Source organism: Apodemus sylvaticus, chromosome 7 (genome assembly GCF_947179515.1).
Source record: "Apodemus sylvaticus chromosome 7, mApoSyl1.1, whole genome shotgun sequence".
Classification (NCBI taxonomy): Eukaryota; Metazoa; Chordata; class Mammalia; order Rodentia; family Muridae; genus Apodemus; species Apodemus sylvaticus.
Genome location: NC_067478.1, coordinates 36,402,543 through 36,424,041, shown reverse-complemented (window position 1 = coordinate 36,424,041; position 21,499 = coordinate 36,402,543). Strand labels below are relative to the sequence as shown.

At 39.6% G+C, this 21,499-nt stretch overlaps 1 protein-coding gene, 1 non-coding gene and 1 pseudogene across 2 annotated transcripts; 1 reads left to right on the top strand and 2 right to left on the bottom strand.

Moving 5' to 3' along the window:
- LOC127689667 (zinc finger protein 717-like) overlaps positions 1–1,101 on the bottom strand; it is a 39,481-nt pseudogene extending 38,380 nt beyond the window's left edge.
- A 1,374-nt stretch (positions 1,102–2,475) lies between these two features.
- LOC127690287 (small nucleolar RNA SNORD50) lies at positions 2,476–2,547 on the top strand. The gene has a single exon (XR_007979016.1). It is a non-coding gene; the product is annotated as a small nucleolar RNA SNORD50 (small nucleolar RNA).
- Positions 2,548–11,925: 9,378 nt separating this feature from the next.
- Positions 11,926–17,929, bottom strand: LOC127690228 (tripartite motif-containing protein 43C-like). The gene is given in 7 exon segments (XM_052189768.1): positions 11,926–12,413; positions 14,048–14,139; positions 14,827–14,849; positions 15,884–16,117; positions 16,858–16,895; positions 16,898–16,952; positions 17,522–17,929. Coding segments are annotated over 7 exon segments (1,338 nt in total).
- Between the last annotated feature and the right edge of the window lie 3,570 nt (positions 17,930–21,499).

Sequence of the window (21,499 nt, the reverse complement as noted above, 5' to 3'; positions counted from 1 at the left end):
ACTGATCTAAATTCTCTTGTTATTGTGATGAAAGCTAACACAGAAGATTTAAACGACAGGGCTTGAGAGATGGCTCAGCAGTTAAGAGCACTGACTGCTTTTCCAGAGGTCCTGAATTCAATTTCCAGCAACCACAGAGTGGCTCACAACCCTCTGTAATGGGATCTAGTGTCCTCTTCTGGTGTGTCTGAAGACATCTACAGTTTACTTTATTGTGTTTATTTACTTATTTATTTATGATGAAATAAATAAGCCTTTTTAAAAAAGATTAAAAATCTAGGCAGTGGTGGTGCACACTTGTAATCCCAGCACTCTGGGAGGGAGAGGCAGACAGATTTCTGAGTTTGAGGCCAGCCTGGTCTACAGAGTTCCAGGACAGTCAGGGCTATACAGAGAAACCCTGTCTCCAAAGAACCAAATCCAAAAAAATACCAAAAAAAATGAAATTAAAAAGATGTACAAAAATCATTTTGAAGATGACATTTATCTAGTAGCCTTAAAAGCCTAATACTGTGGCTGTGGATATGGCTCAGTAAAGCATTTGCTTTGCAAGCCCAGGGACCCGAGATGGATTCACTCCCAGAACCACATAAAAAAGTTGTTCGCTGTGGCACATGGTTATAGTTTCAGAGCTGGTAGCTGGAGACAGGAGGATCTCCTAGACTTGTGCTCAGCCAGGCTAGCCTCATTTGTGAGCTCCAGATCAGTAACAGACCCTTTCTCAAAGGAAAAAAAAGGCGTTCGTGGGACAACACTTAAGGCTGTCCTTCATCCTCCACATACTTGTGCATACATGAGCAGGGCTGCTTAGTTTCACCTGCATAGTTCTGTCCTCCAAGGTCCCTTCAGAGGTGCCCCTGCCATCTGGGCTAGAGTTAGGGTGAGGTCAAGGCCACTTCCAGCTGACAACAATTTGTGCTAACCAACTAGGCTGGAAGTTGGAGGAGACCTCACCCCCAACTGCTGTTGTTCCTTTGAATTCTGGCGCCACTCCCACTCCACATCAAGCTTAGTGGGTCGCCAGACTCGGAATAGACAGGTGGTGTGGAACCTGTGGTAGTGCACACAGAACAGGACAGGCATGTGGCAGTCGCTCACCATGCCCAAGAATGCCCTGGAGGAAAAGACCACTGAGCACACCTCCAGGCATTGCTCCATGTGTTCTTCTGTCCAATCAGTGCTAGAGGGAGGGGCATCCTCCATTTCCCTCAACTGAAGGTATAATGGGAGCTGTTTGGAAAGCTGAGCATTCCTTCTTTTCTGTAGGTGTGTAGTTTAAGTGCTTGGATGACCACCCGAAATGTGGGCATGCAGAGTGAATTTAGAGGCTCCGGGTCTGTGGAGCAAGGTACCCATGTAAACTTCCTAGGGAAAATGTGCAGCAGCAAAAGGGATTTCTGGATTGGAGCCTAGGCCCTGTGGAGATTGGGACTGTACAGCCTGGTTGAAGGCTGCTTGCTTTCTGGTTCCTTGGTCCCACCTTGGGTGGGTTCTTACACAGCAGGGTTTGCAGAAAAATATGCTAGGCCTTTTGTGCTGTTCAGAAGGTACTGGTGACACCCAAGAGAAACCCGATTATATGCACATGAGTCCTCTCACCTGAACAATGGCGACATCATTCCTCCCATGGTCAAAACAGTTGCAAAATGATGCCAAGGAAAGGGCAATATAGCTTAGTTTTCTAATTGAAGTATTAGAGCAATAGGAAGTGGTGTGTGATGCTTAGAATTTGTTTCTTTTCATTAGATGGAGGGGAGCCCATAGCATCCAAGAGAATTCATAACAGAAAGTAACTTGATTAAAACCTGAGTCTTTTCAAAGGTGTGTAAGTAACCTAGGTTTATATTTTGTCAGCATACATTTTTACTGTTCTGAAATAGAATCAGCTTCCCTTAAGTGTATTCTGAAATAGTTCGGGCAAACCAAAGTCAACCAAGTACTCTTGCCTTTTTTAATTTGGAATGACTGTAGTGAATGCATTGGGTACAAATTAAAGTTGTGGGACGTACCTGGTCTGAACAGTGATGAACTATATCCAGAAGTTGATGACCTCAAGATAAATACAGCTTCTGATAGAAAACCTTTGTGCTTACGTGAAGTGGTCTTATTTACTGTTTTTATGCAGTTCATATTAATAATGTGTCACAGTACTTCTTTCTTTCTGCCAGCAGAGATTGCCGACCCATTGGGATGTCTGTGGTCTGTAAAGATCCTAGAACAGGAGTGCATGTGAGTGCTGCTCTGTTTTTTTTTTCTGCTGAACATTTTTTTAAGATGTATTTATTATTATGTGTAAGTACACTGAAGCTGTCTTCAGCCCCACCAGAAGAAGGGATCATCAGATCTGTGTAAGGATGGCTGTGAGTCACCATGTGCTTGCTGGTGTTTGAACTCAGGACCTTTGAAAGAACAGTTGGTGCTCTTCCCTGCTGAGCCTTCTTTCCAGCCCTGTTCTGAACTTAATGAAGTTGGTCTAGTCTATGATAATCCTATCCTGAACCTGAATTCCTGTTGAAAAACCACAACTATGGATCAGGCTTCTGAGATGGACCATTACAAAGGTCTGTTATGTTCTGTTTTAATTTTGGCAGTAATGTAATGCCTGTGTTTCTTTGTTTTTTTATTTTTAGGGCCAGTGACACAAGATTTGAGAATGAAAACTAGATGTGATAAACATCCAGAAAAGGCAGAGACAAGAAGAAAATGCACTGTATTAGTACTGGGATATTTGAGATGGGGTCTCCAGGGCCCTGGATTTCCCTGTTAATCTGTCTAGTGATCAGGACAGCATTTGGTATGGCCTGCAGAGTTGATTCTTGTACATGATTTGTGTGGGCTGTATGTAAATGGATTGTTTTGCCAATCCATTGACAGTGCTCTGTTCTGTGAAGGTTGTGATAAGCTGACACAGCTGTACAGACTGAGCAGAGTGAACACAATCATGACCTTAAAGCAGCAGGTCACCATCTCAGTGATTGTAAACTTGATCATGAGCTATTTCCTTAGGCATCCCACAGTGGATACTTGGGAGTGCTGCAATAAACATCCAGTTGTAAATATTTCTTCAATTCAGTTTGTGTCAGAAGATTAACCAGAGTGCCTTGGTACATGTTCCACTTCCATGGTTATTGAGTTTTCAGAGTAAGTGCATTAGGTGCACTAGTGTCAGTGTCCTAACTAGCCCAATTGTGCACATGATGAGGTTTCCCTGTGACAATTGTCAAACAGTGACTTGATCACATTTATCCAGCCCTCCCTACCCATTTCTTAATTTTGAGACAGGGTTTCTCTTTGACTAATTGGTCTTTATTCCACCTGTCTCTGCTTCCCAACTGCTAAGACTAAATGGGCTTTAATTTCTAAATTCTTAACTGCTGCATACTTCCATTTTCCTTTGTGCTAATTGACAAGGGTTGAACTTAATTTTTTTTTCTTGGCAACATTCTCTCAAAATTGTCCTGATACTCAACTATAGAGATGGCCTCACTTTAAAGAAAAAGCTACCATGCCTACCCTTAGAATTGGCGGACTTCAATTTTTTTGTTACCTATATAAAGTAGTGTCACTGGTTATGGATAAATTCTTATAGTATGCTGTTGCTTTGTGATAACACTTTTCATGACAGTTCTCAGTATCCCTGGCTATCTGAACTCTGAACTTGGCTGATCTTGAACTCAATCCTTCTGCCTCCCAAACTCTTGGATTAAAAGCATGTCAGCCCACCCCTCTAACTAGTTTATCATTAAAATCAAAGTCTTAAAATTATTTTTCATACTAAGCAGGAGGAATCTAGGGTTGGGTTTTTTTCCCCTATACATGTTAAGTTTTCCTAATAGCATTGGTGAAAACTTGCTACATTTGAAAAATGAGTTGTCTGTGCATACAAAGTTCTTGTAGTCAGGTAGCTTATTTTTTAGGATGTCAGAATTCCATTTGATACTGTGCTTTTTTTTTTATTTTTCCTTGTTCCTATGTTCTGTTTTGCTGTATCACATGTTATTTATTGTGCCTCCTTTTTATTTATATGAAGAGATATGATTTTCCCTTTTTTCTCTTTATTTTGGGTTTTTTGAGACAGGGTTTTTCTGTGTGGCCCTGGCTGTCCTGGAACTCACTCTGTAGACCAGAATCAGGAAATACATGCTGGACAGTGGTGGCACACGCCTTTAATCCCAGCACTCTGAGTGGCAGAGGCAGGCTGACCTCTGAGTTCGAGGGAAGCCTGGTCTACAGAGTGAGTTCAAGGACAGCCAGGGCTATACATGGAAACCCTGTCTTGAAAAAAACAAATCCAAAAAACATATATATATATATATATATATATATATATATATATATATATATATATATATATATATATATACAGGATGCTGAATAAAATCAAAAGCAACCTTATAGAAATAGAAAACACAAGTGAAGATTTTCTTGTTGGTTGATTACTTTGGAAGAGTGTCTCACTGTTTAGACCTGGAGCTCCCTCAGACCAAGCAGGTCTTAGGATTTTATGGCAATCCTGCCTCCCAACTGTAGATTACAGGTAGGTGTCACCAAGCTAGCCAGAGAATCCTTCCTATTAAAGGATTAAATAAATGGACTCCAAACCAGTTGAACTTCAGGAAACATACAGCTAGCCTTAAGGGACTGCATGAATAAACCATGGTATGGTTTCAGATGTATTTGTGATACAATGGGATCATGGTATTAATGGGATGGGAAGAAATGGAATGCAAGATAAGGCTGAATGCTAAGTACATTGTAGTTTCTGAGTAGATGGGCTCAAATCGCAATGGTTGTCAGTGAGAAACTGTGATGATAATTTGATGTGTTTATTGTGCATTGAAAGAGAGACATGGTCAGTTTTTATAGGTTGGGGATTAGGGGTGTTATGTTTATGTGTGCAATTGCCCTTTTTTTTTCTTTTTTTTATTCGATATATTTTTTATTTACATTTCACATGATATGCCCTTTTCTAGCCCCCCAACTCCCCGAAAGTCCCGTAAGCCCCCTTCTCTTTCCCTGTCCTCCCTCCCACCCCTTCCCACTTCCCTGTTCTGGTTTTGCCGAATACTGTTTCACTGAGTCTTTCCAGAACGAGGGGCCACTCCTCCTTTCTTCTTGTATCTCATTTGATGTGTGGATAATGTTTTGAGTATTCCAGTTTTCTAGGTTAATAACCACTTATTAGTGAGTGCATACCATGATTCACCTTTTGAGCCTGGGTTATCTCACTTAGTATGATGTTCTCTAGCTCCATCCATTTGCCTAAGAATTTCATGAATTCATTGTTTCTAATGGCTGAATAGTACTCCATTGTGTAGATATACCACATTTTTTGCATCCACTCTTCTGTTGAGGGATACCTGGGTTCTTTCCAGCATCTGGCAATTATAAATAGGGCTGCTATGAACATAGTAGAGCATGTATCCTTATTACATGGTGGGGAATCCTCTGGATATATGCCCAGGAGTGGTATAGCAGGATCTTCTGGAAGTGAGGTGCCCAGTTTTCGGAGGAAGCGCCAGACTGCTTTCCAGAGTGGTTGTACCAATTTGCAACCCCACCAGCAGTGGAGGAGTGTTCCTCTTTCTCCACACCCTCTCCAACACCTGCTGTCTCCTGAATTTTTAATCTTAGCCATTCTGACTGGTGTAAAATGAAATCTTAGGGTTGTTTTGATTTGCATTTCCCTAATGACTAATGAAGTTGAGCATTTTTTAAGATGCTTCTCCGCCATCCGAAGTTCTTCAGGTGAGAATTCTTTGTTTAACTCTGTACCCCATTTTTTTAATAGGGTTGTTTGGTTTTCTGGAGTCTAACTTCTTGAGTTCTTTATATATATTGGATATTAGCCCTCTATCTGATGTAGGATTGGTGAAGATCTTTTCCCAATTTGTTGGTTGCCAATCTGTCCTCTTGATGGTGTCCTTTGCTTTACAGAAACTCTGTAACCTTATGAGGTCCCATTTGTCAATTCTTGCTCTTAGAGCATACGCTATTGGTGTTCTGTTCAGAAACTTTCTCCCTGTACCGATGTCCTCAAGGGTCTTCCCCAGTTTCTTTTCTATTAGCTTCAGAGTGTCTGGCTTTATGTGGAGTTCCTTGATCCATTTGGAGTTGAGCTTAGTACAAGGAGACAAGGATGGATCAATTCCCATTCTTCTGCATGCTGACCAAAAGCAATATACAGATTCAATGCAATACCCATCAAAATCCCAACTCAATTCTTCACAGAGTTAGAAAGAGCAATTATCAAATTCATCTGGAACAACAAAAAACCCAGGATAGCTAAAACTATTCTCAGCAACAAAAGAAAATCTGGGGGAATCAGTATCCCTGACCTCAAGCAATACTACAGAGCAATAGTGTTAAAAACTGCATGGTATTGGTACAGTGACAGGCAGGAGGATCAATGGAACAGGATTGAAGATCCAGAAATGAACCCACACACCTATGGCCACTTGATCCTCGACAAAGAGGCTGAAAACATCCAATGGAAAAAAGATAGCCTTTTCAACAAATGGTGCAATTGCCCTTTTAGGCCAGAAGGGGGTGCTGAATCTCATGCTAGAGTTCAGCTGATGTGAGGGAGTTGGGTACTGTACTTGGGTCCTGAAATCAGTAAGCACGTTTGACCACTGAGCCATCCTTATTATTGACCTGAACAAGAGACAAGTTCACACAAGGCATCGGATTAGTGGGAAGTAAAATTAGTTTCGAGTAAATTTACTAACTCAAACCTATTAATACACACTGGATGACATTTTTGACTAAACCTTTTAATTACAGATTCTGACTGAATAATTCTTTTTGTTAATAAACGGCTTATACTAGTTATCATCCCTGACCTCTAGCTTGTTAAGGAACTTACCTGAGAGCTCAATAGAGACTCAAGTCTTAAAAAAACTGGGGTGGGGTCTGGGGCTGGAGACATGGCTGCAGTTCAAAGAACCTGGGCATTGACAGTGCACACCTTTAATCCAGGCACTCCTGGTTCCAGCCTCGTACAGTCCCTCACCCTAACACCACTCTCTGCCTCTTAGAGAGTGGAGATTGCCCCATCCCCAGAATCCCAGAGATGGCTCAGCAGTTAATAGCATTGACAGTTCTGCAAAAAGTCATGTGATCAATTCCCAGTAACCACAAAGAGGCTCACAGCCATCTATAATGCAATCTGATGGCCTCTTCTGGCATGCAGGTGCACACTCTGATTGAGAAATATATTTAGTTAGTTTTCTTTTGTTTGAATCAGGGTCTCAATATGAAGCTCTCTCTGGCTGTCCTGGAACTTAAGTTTGTAGGCCAGGCTGGCCTTGAACCACAGATTGTCCTGCCTCTGACTCCAGACTGCTGGGAATGAAGGTGAATGTCTCCTTCTTAATTAATGGCTTCTCAGCATCACTCCTCAGGAGGTTTTTTCCTGAGTAATATAAGGAAACAAGCTGAGCTGGATGCTGGTGGCAGGCAGTTCTCTGTGAGCTGAGGACAACCAGGGCTACACAGATAAACCCTTTATTAGGAAAGAGAAAACCTTTATATATTTATGTGCACACACATAAATATAAAAATGCAAAAGTCAAGACTCTTTGGGGACTATTTCTGTTATTACTAGAGGAAGCAGACCCCTGCCTCTCAGGTTGAGTAGTAGAAACCCAATAGGAACTCAAAGAAAAAAACCACATGGTCATTTCATTGGATGCTGAAAAAGCATTTGACAAAATTCAGCATCCTTTCACGCTTAAAGTCTTGGAAAGAACAGGAATTCAAGGCCCATACCTAAATATAGTAAAAGCAATATACAGCAAACCGGTAGCCAGCATCAAACTAAATGGAGAGAAACTTGAAGCAATCCCACAAAAATCAGGGACTAGACAGGGCTGCCCCTTTCTCCTTATCTTTTCACTATTGTACTTGAAGTAATAGCTCGGGCAGTTTAACAACATAAGAAGGTCAAAGTGATACAAATTGGAAAGGAAGAAGTCAAACTATCATTATTTGCAGATGACATGATAGTCTACCTAAGTGACCCAAAAAAACTCCACTAGAGAATTCCTACAGCTGATAAACAACTTCAGCAAAGTGGCAGGTTATAAAATCAACTCAAGCAAATCAGTGGCCTTCCTATACTCAAAGGATAAGCAGGCTGAGAAAGAAATTAGGGAAATGACCCCCTTCACAATAGCCACAAACCGTATAAAGTACCTTGAGGTGACTCTTACCAAACATGTAAAAGATCTGTATGACAAGAACTTCAAGACTCTGAAAAAGGAAATGGAAGAAGACCTCAAAAAAATGGGAAAACCTCCCATGCTCATGGATTGGCAGGATCAATATAGTTAAAATGGCTATTTTGCCAAAAGCAATATACAGATTCAATGCAATACCCATCAAAATCCCAACTCAATTCTTCACAGAGTTAGAAAGAGCAATTATCAAATTCATCTGGAATAACAAAAAACCCAGGATAGCTAAAACTATTCTCAGCAGCAAAAGAAAGCCTGGGGGAATCAGTATCCCTGACCTCAAGCAATACTACAGAGTAATAGTGTTAAAACTGCATGGTATTGGTACAGTGACAGGCAGGAGGATCAATGGAACAGGATTGAAGATCCAGAAATGAACCCACACACTTCTGGCCACTTGGTCCTCGACAAAGAGGCTGAAAGCATCCAATGGAAAAAAGATAGCCTTTTCAACAAATGGTGCTGGTTCAAATGGAGGTCAGCATGCAGAAGAATTCAAATTGATCCATCCTTGTCTCCGTGTACTAAGCTCAAATCCAAATGGATCATGGACCTCCACATAAAACCAGACACTCTGAAGCTAATAGAAAAGAAACTGGGGAAGACCCTTGAGAACATCGGTATAGGGAGAAAGTTTCTGAACAGAACACCAATAGCATATGCTCTAAGATCAAGAATTGACAAATGGGACCTCATAAAATTACAAAGTTTCTGTAAGGCAAAGGACACCATCAAAAGGACAAATCGGCAACCAACAAATTGGGAAAAGATCTTCACCAACCCTACATCAAATAGAGGGTTAATATCCAATATATATAAAGAACTCAAGAAGTTAGACTCCAGAAAATCAAACAACTCTATTATAAAATGGGGTACAGAGTTAAACAAAGAATTCTCAAATGAAGAACTTCGGAGAAACACCTTATAAAATGCTCAACTTCATTACTCGTTAGGGAAATGCAAATCAAAACAACCCTGAGATTTCACCTTACACCAGTCAGAATGGCTAAGATTAAAAATTCAGGAGACAGCAGGTGTTGGAGAGGATGTGGAGAAAGAGGAACACTCCTCTGCTGCTGGTGGGGTTGCAAATTGGTACAACCACTCTGGAAATCAGTCTGGCAGTTCCTCCGAAAACTGGGCACCTCACTTCCAGAAGATCCTGCTATACCACTCCTGGGCATATACACAAAAGATTCCCCAGCATGTAATAAGGATACATGTTCCACTATGTTCATAGCAGCCCTATTTATAATTGCCAGAAGTTGGAAAGGACCCAGGTATCCCTCAATAGAAGAGTGGATGCAAAAAATGTGGTATATATACACAATGGAGTACTATTCAGCCATTAGACACAATGAATTCATGAAATTCCTAGGCAAATGGATGGAGCTGGAGAATATCATACTAAGTGAGGTAACCCAGACTCAAAAGATGAATCATGGTATGCACTCACTAATAAGTGAATATTAACCTAGAAAACTGGAATACCCAAAACATAATCCACACATCAAATGAGGTACAAGAAGAAAGGAAGAGTGGCTCCTTGTTCTGAAAAGACTCAGTGAATCAGTATAGAGCAAAATCAGAACAGGGAAGTGGGAAGGGTTTGGTGGGAAAACAGGGGGAGGGAAGGGGACTGATGGGACTTTCGGGGAGTGGGGGTCCAGAAAAGGGGATATCATTTGAAATGTAAATAAATATATCAATAAATTAAAAAAAAAAGAATTAGTCAGTGGCTGACAATCTTTTGATAAAAAGATTGTTGAGATAATCTCTTGTGCACTGTGTATGAAGCATCACCTGTCTCAGCAACTTGTAAACATCTTCTCCTTCACCTTCCGATTTATTTAACAAAGAGCTGGAAGGCCTATTGCGAAGCAGGAGCGGAAAGGCGGGATTTCACGGCAGAGCTAGGTACTCTGGGAAAGAGTCTGAGTCGGGAGAAAAAGCAAGTGTGGCACTCAGGAGGTAAGGAGCCAAGGTGCAGACGTACATTAGTATAAAGGGCCAATTGATGTAAAAGAGCTGTTGGGGACAAGCTTAAGCTAAGGCTGAGCTTTCAGAGTTCATAAAAGTTCCCCGTGTCATTACTCCGCAGCTGGTGGGCCTGAGACAGTGTCCATACCATGATAGAAAAAGTGAAAAGCATGTGACCAGTCGTTTCACTGGTTCACAAGCTCTCTCGGACTCACCCAAGTCTTCTAAGATTTGTCTCCTTCTGTTCCTCACTTCCCAGAGGATCTGCCGCAGGGTGTAGATATCATAGTTGAGTCTTTGCCACTCCTGTAAAGAGATAAAAATTAGAGTGCACTCACACCCTCTGGCCTAACACCCCTACCATATCTCTGCACTGTGCCTTGCCTGAGCCTGTGGCTCTGCTCTTCACTAAGATAACACACTCTGAAGAGAAGAGAAGGCGTGGTTGATGCAGAGGTGACAGGAGTGTCATCAGCTGCCACTGCTGGAGGAAAAAAAAAAAAAAGAAGTGGAACTTAGATTATTCTTTTAGGACCAGCATGAGAAAGACAGAGGGAATCATGCTGGCTAACCAAAGGGAAGGCAAAAATTTGAGAATTGATTTGTGAAAATCTAGGATGGTGAAAGAAAGTGACCTTGGATGGACATTACAATCTACTTCTCTCAGTGTTCTCAGGTACACAGGACACTCTTGAAAACGACCAGTGAGAGGTTTCTAGAAGAGGATTGCAGTTCTTGAATATCAGAAAATATTTGTGTGCTCTTAGAGACTGGAAGAATATTCAAAGCTGTTTTATGTTGGGGACAATTAACTAACATTTTTTCAAGTGTATCCTCAACATAAAACAGCTATAAAATAATAGAATTGAAAGAAAAGGGGGAAACTAACTTTCATTTTTTCCAGGAAAAAAAATCCCTTCTCTCTGAATAATGAAAGCCTCGGTTTTTGTTCTATCACAAATGGTAAATAATTATTTTTGTTTAGATCAAATAGGGATTCATGCTTTTATTGATCAACAAATCTGCTTAAAACATATCTTTGTGTCTCTGCTAGACACAACTAAATTAGGATAACACAGACACATAATATTTTAATAGTGCTGGAATCCCACTTTGTATCCTGAGCACAATTAAAAGTTCTAGTTCTACAGTAGATCCATGATTCTAATTAGTATTTCTCAGAAATATGTAAAAACAAAAAGACAAAAAACTATAACCACTGTGAAAATAAGTGTTCTGGGAGGAACATATAGACCACGGATGAGAAGCAAGCAGTCACCCGTGTTTTACATTTAATATCATTGTAATATTTGACTGAGTTGGGATTTTACTGCTGTCAACAAACACCATGACCAAGGCAAATGTTAAAACTGACAACTTTTAATTGGGGCTGGCTTACAGGTTCAGAGATTCAGTCCATTATCATCAAAATGGGAGCACGGCAACATCTAGGCAGGCATGGTACAGGCAGAGCTAAGGATTCTACGTCTTCATCTGAAGGCTGCTAGTTGAAGACTGGCTTTCATGCAGCTGAGATAAGGTTCTTAAAGCCCACACCCGCAGTGAGACACATACTCCAATATGATCACACCTTCTAATAGTGCCACTCCCTGGGCTAAGCATATACAAACCATCACAATATTTAATCACAATAAAGAGAGGACACATTGCCATAGAAAAGCATACTGGATACAGCTTCCTATGATCATGTGTAGACAGTACAGTAGTAAGGCCTGATAGTGCAATGGAAAGTTCCAGGACAGTAGCTGTATATGAGGGAACTCTTGGCTACATCCAGGAAACTCACACATCCACCCTCACAATCAAGGAACACGCCAACCTGGCCAGTTGGTTTCTCTATGTGGTGATGAAATGTTGGGCAAGTAGTGAGGAGGCTGTATTGATCATCGTCCTTCAAACATACAAGAAGAAATGCACCTTCAGATCCAATCTCAAAGTTTCTCAACCAGACATTGTTACAGACCCCTACAGCCCATTGCTCATGGTCCTTCAAATCCAGCTCCCAGTAATGTTTTCCAGTGGTGAAGCTCTCTGCTCCCCAGGAAGCACGATAGGATCCAGGCACAGCCAGAACTGGGTTTTCATTGTAAGGTCTAGAGGTGAATCTTCTCACATCAAAAAGTAGGCTTGGGTTGCAGTTGAATATGATTAAATTTTGAATGAAAATTTTCACTGTGGGAAGAGACATTTTAGTTAAAACGAATACTCATATTTGTCAGGAGAGAGAGAGAGAGAGAGAGAGAGAGAGAGAGAGACAGACAGACAGACAGACAGACAGACAGACAGACAGACAGAGACAGAGAGACAGATACTTAGAGACTTCCTGGGTTTTAAAAATAGAAAGTCTAAGACTGGAAGGGTAGTTATAATCCAGATAAATCAAAGTCAAGAGTTTTCCCAAAGAAACAGAATGAGCACATAATGAAAACTTTTTTGAAAATCTTTAGAAGCTGCAGAGGTGGAAACCACAGCAAATAACAGCACAGTTCTGTCAGGGGCTTTAGTTACACCAGGCAAACAACCGTGCGCAATGCAATGAGGACCACCCCCCTCCCCAAAGGCTCACCCCCTGAGTCTCCATGAAATGTTATTCCTAAGTACTAGGTCTTGATTGCTTTCATCTTATGGTTTTGATTTTAATCCCACTATGAAGATTTGTATCAAAGATAAATCTATGCATGCATTAGAAGTTGTTCCCTAGTAGCAATTTTCTGCATTTAACTAAACCATGGTCCTCTGACAATTTTTCCTTGTGATGTTACAATCCATATTTTGATCTCCAAGTGTGATTCAGACTGCCCCATGTTGTATCAACTTATTTTACTTTTTATTTTTATTGCCTGTGATATATGGCTTTGTCTGTTTGGGTTCTTTTTTAATGATCATTTTTGTAGTTTCTTTGAGATAGGATTTCTTGCTATATACCATTGACTGGCATGGAACTCACTATGTCAATCTATTTAGTCTCAAACTCTTGGGCAATCCTCCTGATGCCATGTTTTTCATATTGGGGTTACAAGTGGTCGCCACTGTATCTTGTGAATTTTAATCTATGGAGTATAATTCACTTTCAGATGTTTCTTATATTGTCAATCTACTATCGAAGTATTTTAAACATATTCATTTTTTAGATACATTCTTTATTTACATTTCAAATGATTTCCCATTTCCTGGTTCCCCCCTCCCTGAAAGTCCCATATTCTTTTAAACTTAGTTTTAGAAACATGTTTTTTAAAGGATGAGATAGATTCCCGGGCTGTTTTATATTTTCTTGTTCTGAGAACTTCTGTGTACACGTTGTGAATGTTGCAATAAATGTTATATGTAAACTCTAAAAAAAATTCAACTGATAGGTGAGCATGGTTTCACATGACTTTAATTAAAGCATTTTGGAGCCAGAGGCACGTGGATCTCTGTGAGTCCCAGACCAGCCTAGTTTACAGAGCTAGTCCCAGGTTAGCCAGGGAAACAAAGAGAAATAATGTCTCCAAAATAAAAAATATCAATTGCTAAAATATTTTATAGAAAACATAGAAATATTTTGATAGCTTAATATATATTAAACTGTACTGAATTAATCATTCTGTGTGTCTCATTGGACAAATACTATATTTATCAGCCTGAATGACGTACATCATTAAATTGGTATTCATTAATCTTTCTTTGTAAAATGACTGTGTGCCTAAATATGATTACAATGTGGCTTAACTAGACATATCTTTTTAGGGAATTAAAATATTCATTGTACAAAGGTTATCTCCCTGCTGAACGGCACCTCTGGTCATTATATCAGTGCTGACACTCACCTTGGAAGTAGTTGAACCTTACAGTCAACCCAGTATTGGGTTGGGCACTGAGTTTTGGTTTCATACCCTGTGTCAGCTGCACTGACTCACTCCTGCAAGGAGAAGACATTGATGAGCCTGTGCTACAGATATCACCCCAGTGATGAGGAGAAATCTTCAGGCAGAGCTGAAAACCTTTGTCATACAAACAAAGGTATGTATTAAAATCTTTGTCATACAAACTGACAACTGAAGTTCAATCTCAGAAACCCATGGTGTAAGAAGAGGAAAGACTCCTGAGAGTGCTCCTGTGTCTTGCACACATGTGCACTCACATAGGTATTCCTAACAAATCAAATCAATAAAAGGAAACACTTACCTGAACATTTTTCACACAGAACATTTTCTTATATTAAAGAAACCCCATGGTCAGGAGACAGGGTGGCTTCCTCTTAGATGTTCTCTCTCAAGCCCTTCCTGTTATCAACCTCTTTGCCATGCTTCCAGCCCCTTTCTTCTACTACCAGGAAAGTACAGCCCATGGGCCTCAATGATTAGGGTTTGAAAATGACAAATTTTAGCTCAAGCCCATTACATACACTGCTTCACTCATAGGGAGAAAGAAAAGACACTGTCTGGTGAAGGCAAACAGGCTTCATATCCATGAAAACAATCCCAAACCCATCATCCATAACTAAGTATTTTCTGTATAAAGTGTATTTGTACATTGCTAAGAGAGCTTGTTCATCTTTGTGACATAGTTCAGGGTTATCCTGTCTTACACTGAGGATTAAACTCACCTTCTGAACAAGTCATCCAAATCCTGCAAACAAATTAAGAGAAGCTTAGATATCTGAAGGAACAGCCCAGAATGTGGATCTATATATACATAAAGATTTTTTTAGAGATTTATTTATTCATTTTATGTATATGAGTACACTCATGCTCCCTAAAGACACACCAGAAGAGGGCATCGGATCCTATTACAAATGGTTGTAAACCACCATGTGGCTGCTGGGAATTAAACTCGGGACTGCTGGAAGAGCAGAAAGTGCTCTTAACTGCTCAGTCAACTCTCCAGTACATTAAGTTTTATATCATTATATAAATATATATGTAAATTTTATTATCTTTATATAACTGTCAGTCATTGCTACACCAATTCACCCTGCAAATGTATTTTCATGCCCCAGAGTCCATTGTGGACTTGCACAATGGAATGAATTCTTAATGAAATCAGGCTGTGAGAATATTTGGGAAGCATATGGGTAGGAATTATATACTACTTTGTAAGATGCAACTGTCTGCAAAGAGGACATTCTTTGATCTTGAACAAAAAGCATAGAATACTTTCATTAAGGGTACTTCAAAATTGTGGCCTAACCCCTACATGTTGGCTTATATCTGCAGTTTTAGAATTTTGGGTTTAGGGCTCATGAATCCTGTGAATACGAGGCCATTGTACACCACAAAAGAAGAGCATATATCAAATCCCCCACCTCCCAAAGAAATATCAAAAACACAGCTTTCAAACATAACAAACTTATGGTAGACTACTTTAAAACTGTACTAGCATCCAAGTAGAGGTAAAATGGTGTGTTTGGTAACAAGAATCACTTAATTTGGGGTTTCAAAGACACAAGCTACAAACACAAATAAATGAGATATTCCATATGGAATCTGCTGACACAATGTCAACAAGCTTGCTCTTTTTAGGATATTACACAAATTATCTCTCCAGATTTTTCTTAAAACCTGATAATAAGTACAGGGGATATAGAAAGGGATCTCAGATGTAAAAGTCATAGGTGTGGGCCTCAAATAATCAATCTGTTTCAAGCACTCTTCCATGCTTACCTGCAACAGCAACACCTCAAATGGTTTCTGGGACATGGCCTTCAGCTCCTGATACATTTCTATTAGTTGACTCCTCTTGTGGACCATCATGGCTTCACTTTTCCTGAGCTCCTCTAAAATAATATTGCTTTGATTTTTCATACACTCTATATATTGATTCACTTCTTCATGGACGGGAGGATACAGTCTGCTATACTCTTTCTTGATCATTTCCCCCCGTAGGGCCACGTAGTGCTGAAGGAAAAGGGACATCCTAGATCACATCTGGAGAGTATTTGGTCCTTTCCATTGAATTCTTCTATGTTTAAAATTCACCTACAGGATCCCATCAGGGTGCTGCACATGCTGATTTACTGTCCCCACTTTTCAGAAAGTGTAAGTCATTTGATTTTATACATTTCTTCATTATTATTAGAAGAAGCAAACAAATCCATTCTTTTTTCCCTTACCATTTTCTTCTGTTAAATGAGATTCTGAGATATCTGGAAAAAAGGTTTGGACTAATAATATGTTCACTCAAAAATGCAACTTTGGGCCAGGCAGTGGTAGCACATGCCTTTAATGCCAGCACTTGGGAGGCAAAGGCAGGCAGAGTTCTGAGTTTGAGGCCATCCTGGTTTACAGACTAAGTTCCAGGACTGCCAGAGCTACACAGGGAAAGCCTGTCTCAAAAAAACAAAAAAAGAAAACAAAAAGAAAGGAAAAGAAAAAATGCAACTTTGCATATACATAGCAACCAAAATTCCAAGTGGAGTCATAGAGTCTGGTGTACTCTGCTGAACACTCAGAAATTCGCCCATTAATGTCAAACTTTTCTACCAGATGGCTAGGTGTTTCTGTGTTCAAAATTGGATTTTGCCTTTACAAATTTAAGGTAAATATAAAAAGATTTCCTAGCATCACATCCCATGTATAATCCTCAAATTGCAAGATATCTGCCTCTGGTTCACTTTACACATCAGTCTCATACCCACCAACCACTGAAAGATTGTTCTCCTCTCTGCATTTAGAACTTCTGCTGTTCTTGGATCTTCTTCAATAAAGATGCCATTTGCTTTTCAAGTTTCAGCTGTAATAAATAAATAAATGTCATCCTTACATAAATAATGAGTTACCTGGCAGACAAACTCTAGCACTGAACACAATTACTTTAGAGAGGTTAGAAGAAAGATCACAGTGCTGTTTCTTTTTATTTTTATTAACTATGGAACTTTAGATTTCAGCCCATAGAATTACAAAATACAACCACCATGAGCTCAAGTAAAGTGATGGGCTGTAATTGACAACTGTCTGGATAATTAACATCCAACCCGGATCCCGGTTCTAAGCCGCTCATTCCAATGTACTTTTGGAATTTTAGTCTTATGCCATTTTCACTTTTTAAAGATGTAAATTTACCATGATTATAATTTTCAGTGACGTGAATATAATGAATCGTGAACCTAGAAATGATATTTATATTTATGCACCTCTCAAAGAATGTTTACATTTTATAGTCATTCCTCATTCCCTGCTTAAAATGTGACAAGATTTGGAGTACAGTGGATTCCTCAGAATCAGGACACGCATCTCCCTGTGGTCTGCTAAGCCTCCTTCTCTCAAGCTCTCAGCCTTTTTTTTTTCAGAAATATTACTTACCATTTGCATACAAGCACGTGCTCCAATAGTGCAGTGTGTGTGACCTCTGTGATCCTGGGAGTCAGAACACAATTGGCAGAGGAGGGCCCTGCTCTCACCACAGAATGTCGTCTTTCTCTCCTTGTGGGTCATGCACTTGTGCTCCTCAGAAATCAAATACTTCATGAGCCTGTTTTCTCTCACAGTGGATACCAGAATCTTCATAGTGTTGTTATTAATGAATGTCCAATGGGATGGTTGCCTGCATATAGGGCAGAGGTCAGGGATTCCAACGTCTTCCAAAGAAAAGATGAGACAGGCCTTGCAGAAGGTATGGCCACACCTTAAGAAGACTGGATCCATAAAGATGCCCTGGCAAATGAAGCAGGTGAGTATTTCTTGGGGGGGTTGTGAATTGTCTGACTCCATTTTTCTGAGGGGAAAAAAGAAGAATTATTATTATTGGATCAGAGAGGAGTAGCAAGGGACTAGACAAAATGTGATTCAACTTATGATTAAATTCTGAATATGGCAATACAGACATATTATTTTTGCCCAAGAACTTTTCCCTACATATTGACTGATGTGACACCATTCTAGATCTAACATCTACATTCCTCCTGAAGGCTTCAGCCCACATTGGTATGTTTTTAAAGGCCAGAGACATTCCTCTCCAATGTTGTAGAGAAAATAATACCATACGGAGGAGTAATCCAAGTCCTTCTGCTCCATAGGCCGGCCTTTCACTGCAGGCATGTGCGTAAAACAGCTCCTGCATTTGTTGTCTATCCATGAAAATACACACTACTTCATGCCTTCTCTACTAAATACTTTTGTTTGGTATCTGACTCTTACTTTCTTATTATTTAGATTCTACTGCCTCAACCCTTAGTTCTTCATGGGAAATATCACTCACTTCTTTCTGCTGCAAAATGCCTAAAATAAGAATTTATGCTGTCTCCTACTTCAAGGATATCAAGGTGGGGAATAAATGGTGGCGGGAGCTCAAGGCAGCTGTTCTCATGACTTCCAAAATCAGGAAGCAAACAGCAAAGGAAAGCTTGCTCCTCAGCTCCTCTTCCCCCTTTTTCTTCATTGGAGCCCTCAACCCATGGGCTGGAGGAATGATCTCACCAACATTTAGTGTGGTTCTTCCCAATTGAATGAATCTAATCCAATAGATTTTCAAAAATATATCAGGTCATTTCTATAGCAAACCTGCTCCCCTCAGGTTGAACACAAGGGGAATTCTTTTTTAAGATTATTTATATTTTGTATATGTTAGTACACTGTCATTGTCGTCAGACACACCAGAAGAGGGCTTCGGATCCCGATTAAAGATGGTTGTGGCTGCTGGGAATTGAACTCAGGACTTCTGGAAGATCAGTCAGTGCTCCTAACTACTGAGCCATCTCTCCAGCCAACGGCAATTCTTTGTAGATACTTGTTTACTTCCTCATTTCTAAGTGAGGCTTGGTTATCTAACCAACAGGTACACATTTCCAATCTCTTTTAACTTTCACATATAGAAATAATCTCAGGCCCAGCAGTGGTGATGCATACCTTTAATCCCAGCACTTGGGAGGCAGAGGCAGGCAGATTTGAGTTCAAGGTCAGCCTTGTCTACAGATTCAGTTCCAGGATACCCAGGGCTATCTACATAGAGAAATCCTGTCTCAAAAAAAAAAAAGAACAAAATAAAAGAAAAGAAAGAAAAGTAAAGAAAGAAAAGTGAAAAAGAAAAGGAAGAAAGAAATAAAAGAAAGAAAGAATCTCAGTTTGATTGCAACAAATTTTGTCAAAATAATTAAGCTACTACAGTTGGACATACAGGGAATCAAATGGGTTTAGCTGGAGGTTTGGTGTATTTCCAATTCCACTATCAATATTATCAACAATTGGATTAGCAAAAACATTGGGACTTTAATGCTGCCTTCCTTAATTTAGTCAATGGTTATGTTTTCCTTTGGCATGTTTTTTTTTTTTTTTTGTACATTAGACATTTCACTACAAAACAAGAACACAAAGATAACCCAGATGAAATACAGAAATGAAAAATTGCACCAGATTTTAACCAGAATGTACTCTTATGAATAAGAGAGTGGTTAGTTTTCTCTACTTTAATTACATGTAACCTTCTAATCTAACATACCCAACACTAGCAGGAATAGCCAATTCTACCATGATCGTACACTTAAGTACCCATTTATACTGTGAGATCTTCCCTCCTGTAATTTATTTTATTTTATTTTTGGGGGTTTTTTGGATTTGGTTTTTTTCGAGACAGGGTTTCTCTGTATAGCCCTGGCTATCCAGGAACTCACTCTGTAGACCAGGCTTGCCTTGAACTCAAATCTGCCTGCCTCTGCCTCCCAAGTGCTGGGATTAAAAGTTTGCACCACCAACGCCCGGCTCCTCCTGTAATTTGTAACAGAAGAACAAAGATAAGTCTTTTGCTGAAAATTGAGTTTTTATTTCTATACTTTCCTAGATATCTTTAAATTCCAATGTCCTTAAACTATTCAGGGCATTTGTTAAGCATAAAATGCTCTTGAAATATTTAAAATTTAGACAAAGCACAAAATTGAAAAGTATCATGAAACTATCTTTCAATATAATACATCAGATCAACTAAAATGTGCATAATGATAAATTTAAAATTATCTATAACCTTAAGCCACATTATATCCCAAGAAAGAAATCCAAAGGCAAACTGAATCAAGTTTTGCTGAATAGCAAAATATAACTTCTAAGCAAACACCTGTTTTTATTCAGTTAAAAATAGAGACTATGAAGGAATTTTCTCTTGCAAATTGTGCACTTACCCAAGCAATTATCCCCGTGCTCAGCAATGCTTGGTAGCAATACAATACTGGCTCAGTTCTGAGATCAGATCCTCAGAGCGCAGGGGTCTAGCAGTGTCTGGACCTGAAGGTTGAAAGCACACTGTGGTCTGATCTGAAATAGAATGAATCTGGTGGGCCATAGGACTGTGCTTAGAGTCTCGAAAGGCCACTCCCACTTCCGCCCATGGTCCTTTTACTGATGCTTCCAATGGGTGAGCTTCTCTAAGTGGGATTATCTAAATGGATTGGAAGATTGAACTAACACCTTGACCAATCTCCACAAGCAAATCTCCCCCAAGGGATTTCCTGAATCACTGTATAGTTTAGTGTGGTAGCTCACACCTTTACCCAGAGTTCACAGAATTAGAATGCTGAACCAGGAGGATTTCTAGTTAAAGGCTTTCCTAGAATGTGCAGTGAGAAATTTTCTAAAGAAAAATATTAGTAATTTTACAACACTGTTTTACTGTAACTACATATTATGCAATGTGCTTATACTTTGATACTTTGATTTTCATCAATGGTGACATCATTAATCTCTCATTCTAACAAATATCAACATGAACATCTTTTTAGTTCTTTGGAGGATTTTTACAACTTCTTTTGCTCATATTGATCTCAACTGCTACCTCTTCCAAGTCTACCCCATTTACTAACTCGACGTTCTGTTCTAAAAGGTGGAAAATGCATGAATCTCCATCTGTCTACCTTTGACTGCGTATAGTGACAGTAGACTTCAAAGATGCCTAGCTCCCAATCTGTTGAGTTCACATTAACCAAACAGTTGTGTGTTAATGTTGTAGATGTGAAATAACTAGGAACCTTCCACATCTCAATCAGGCTTTTGCATGCTTTGCATCTGGATGGTTTATTTTTTAATATGTTCTTAGTTAAAATAAAATTCCATAGTTTTTCATCTCTCTTCCTTTCTTACAGGTCCTTCACAGACGTGGTTACCAGAGCTTCAGCTAGAATTTTAGGTAGATTCTCAAAGTTCAAAATGTCATGGTTTGGGTAGTTTTTTTCCTCCTCAAATGATTTAGTCAAGAGGGGAAAAATCCTCACAAGAAAAATTCTAGCCACTTGAGTTATACTTAATTCCAGATGTAGTCAAATTACTATCAAGAACAGTCATCACAAGGGCTGATCACTT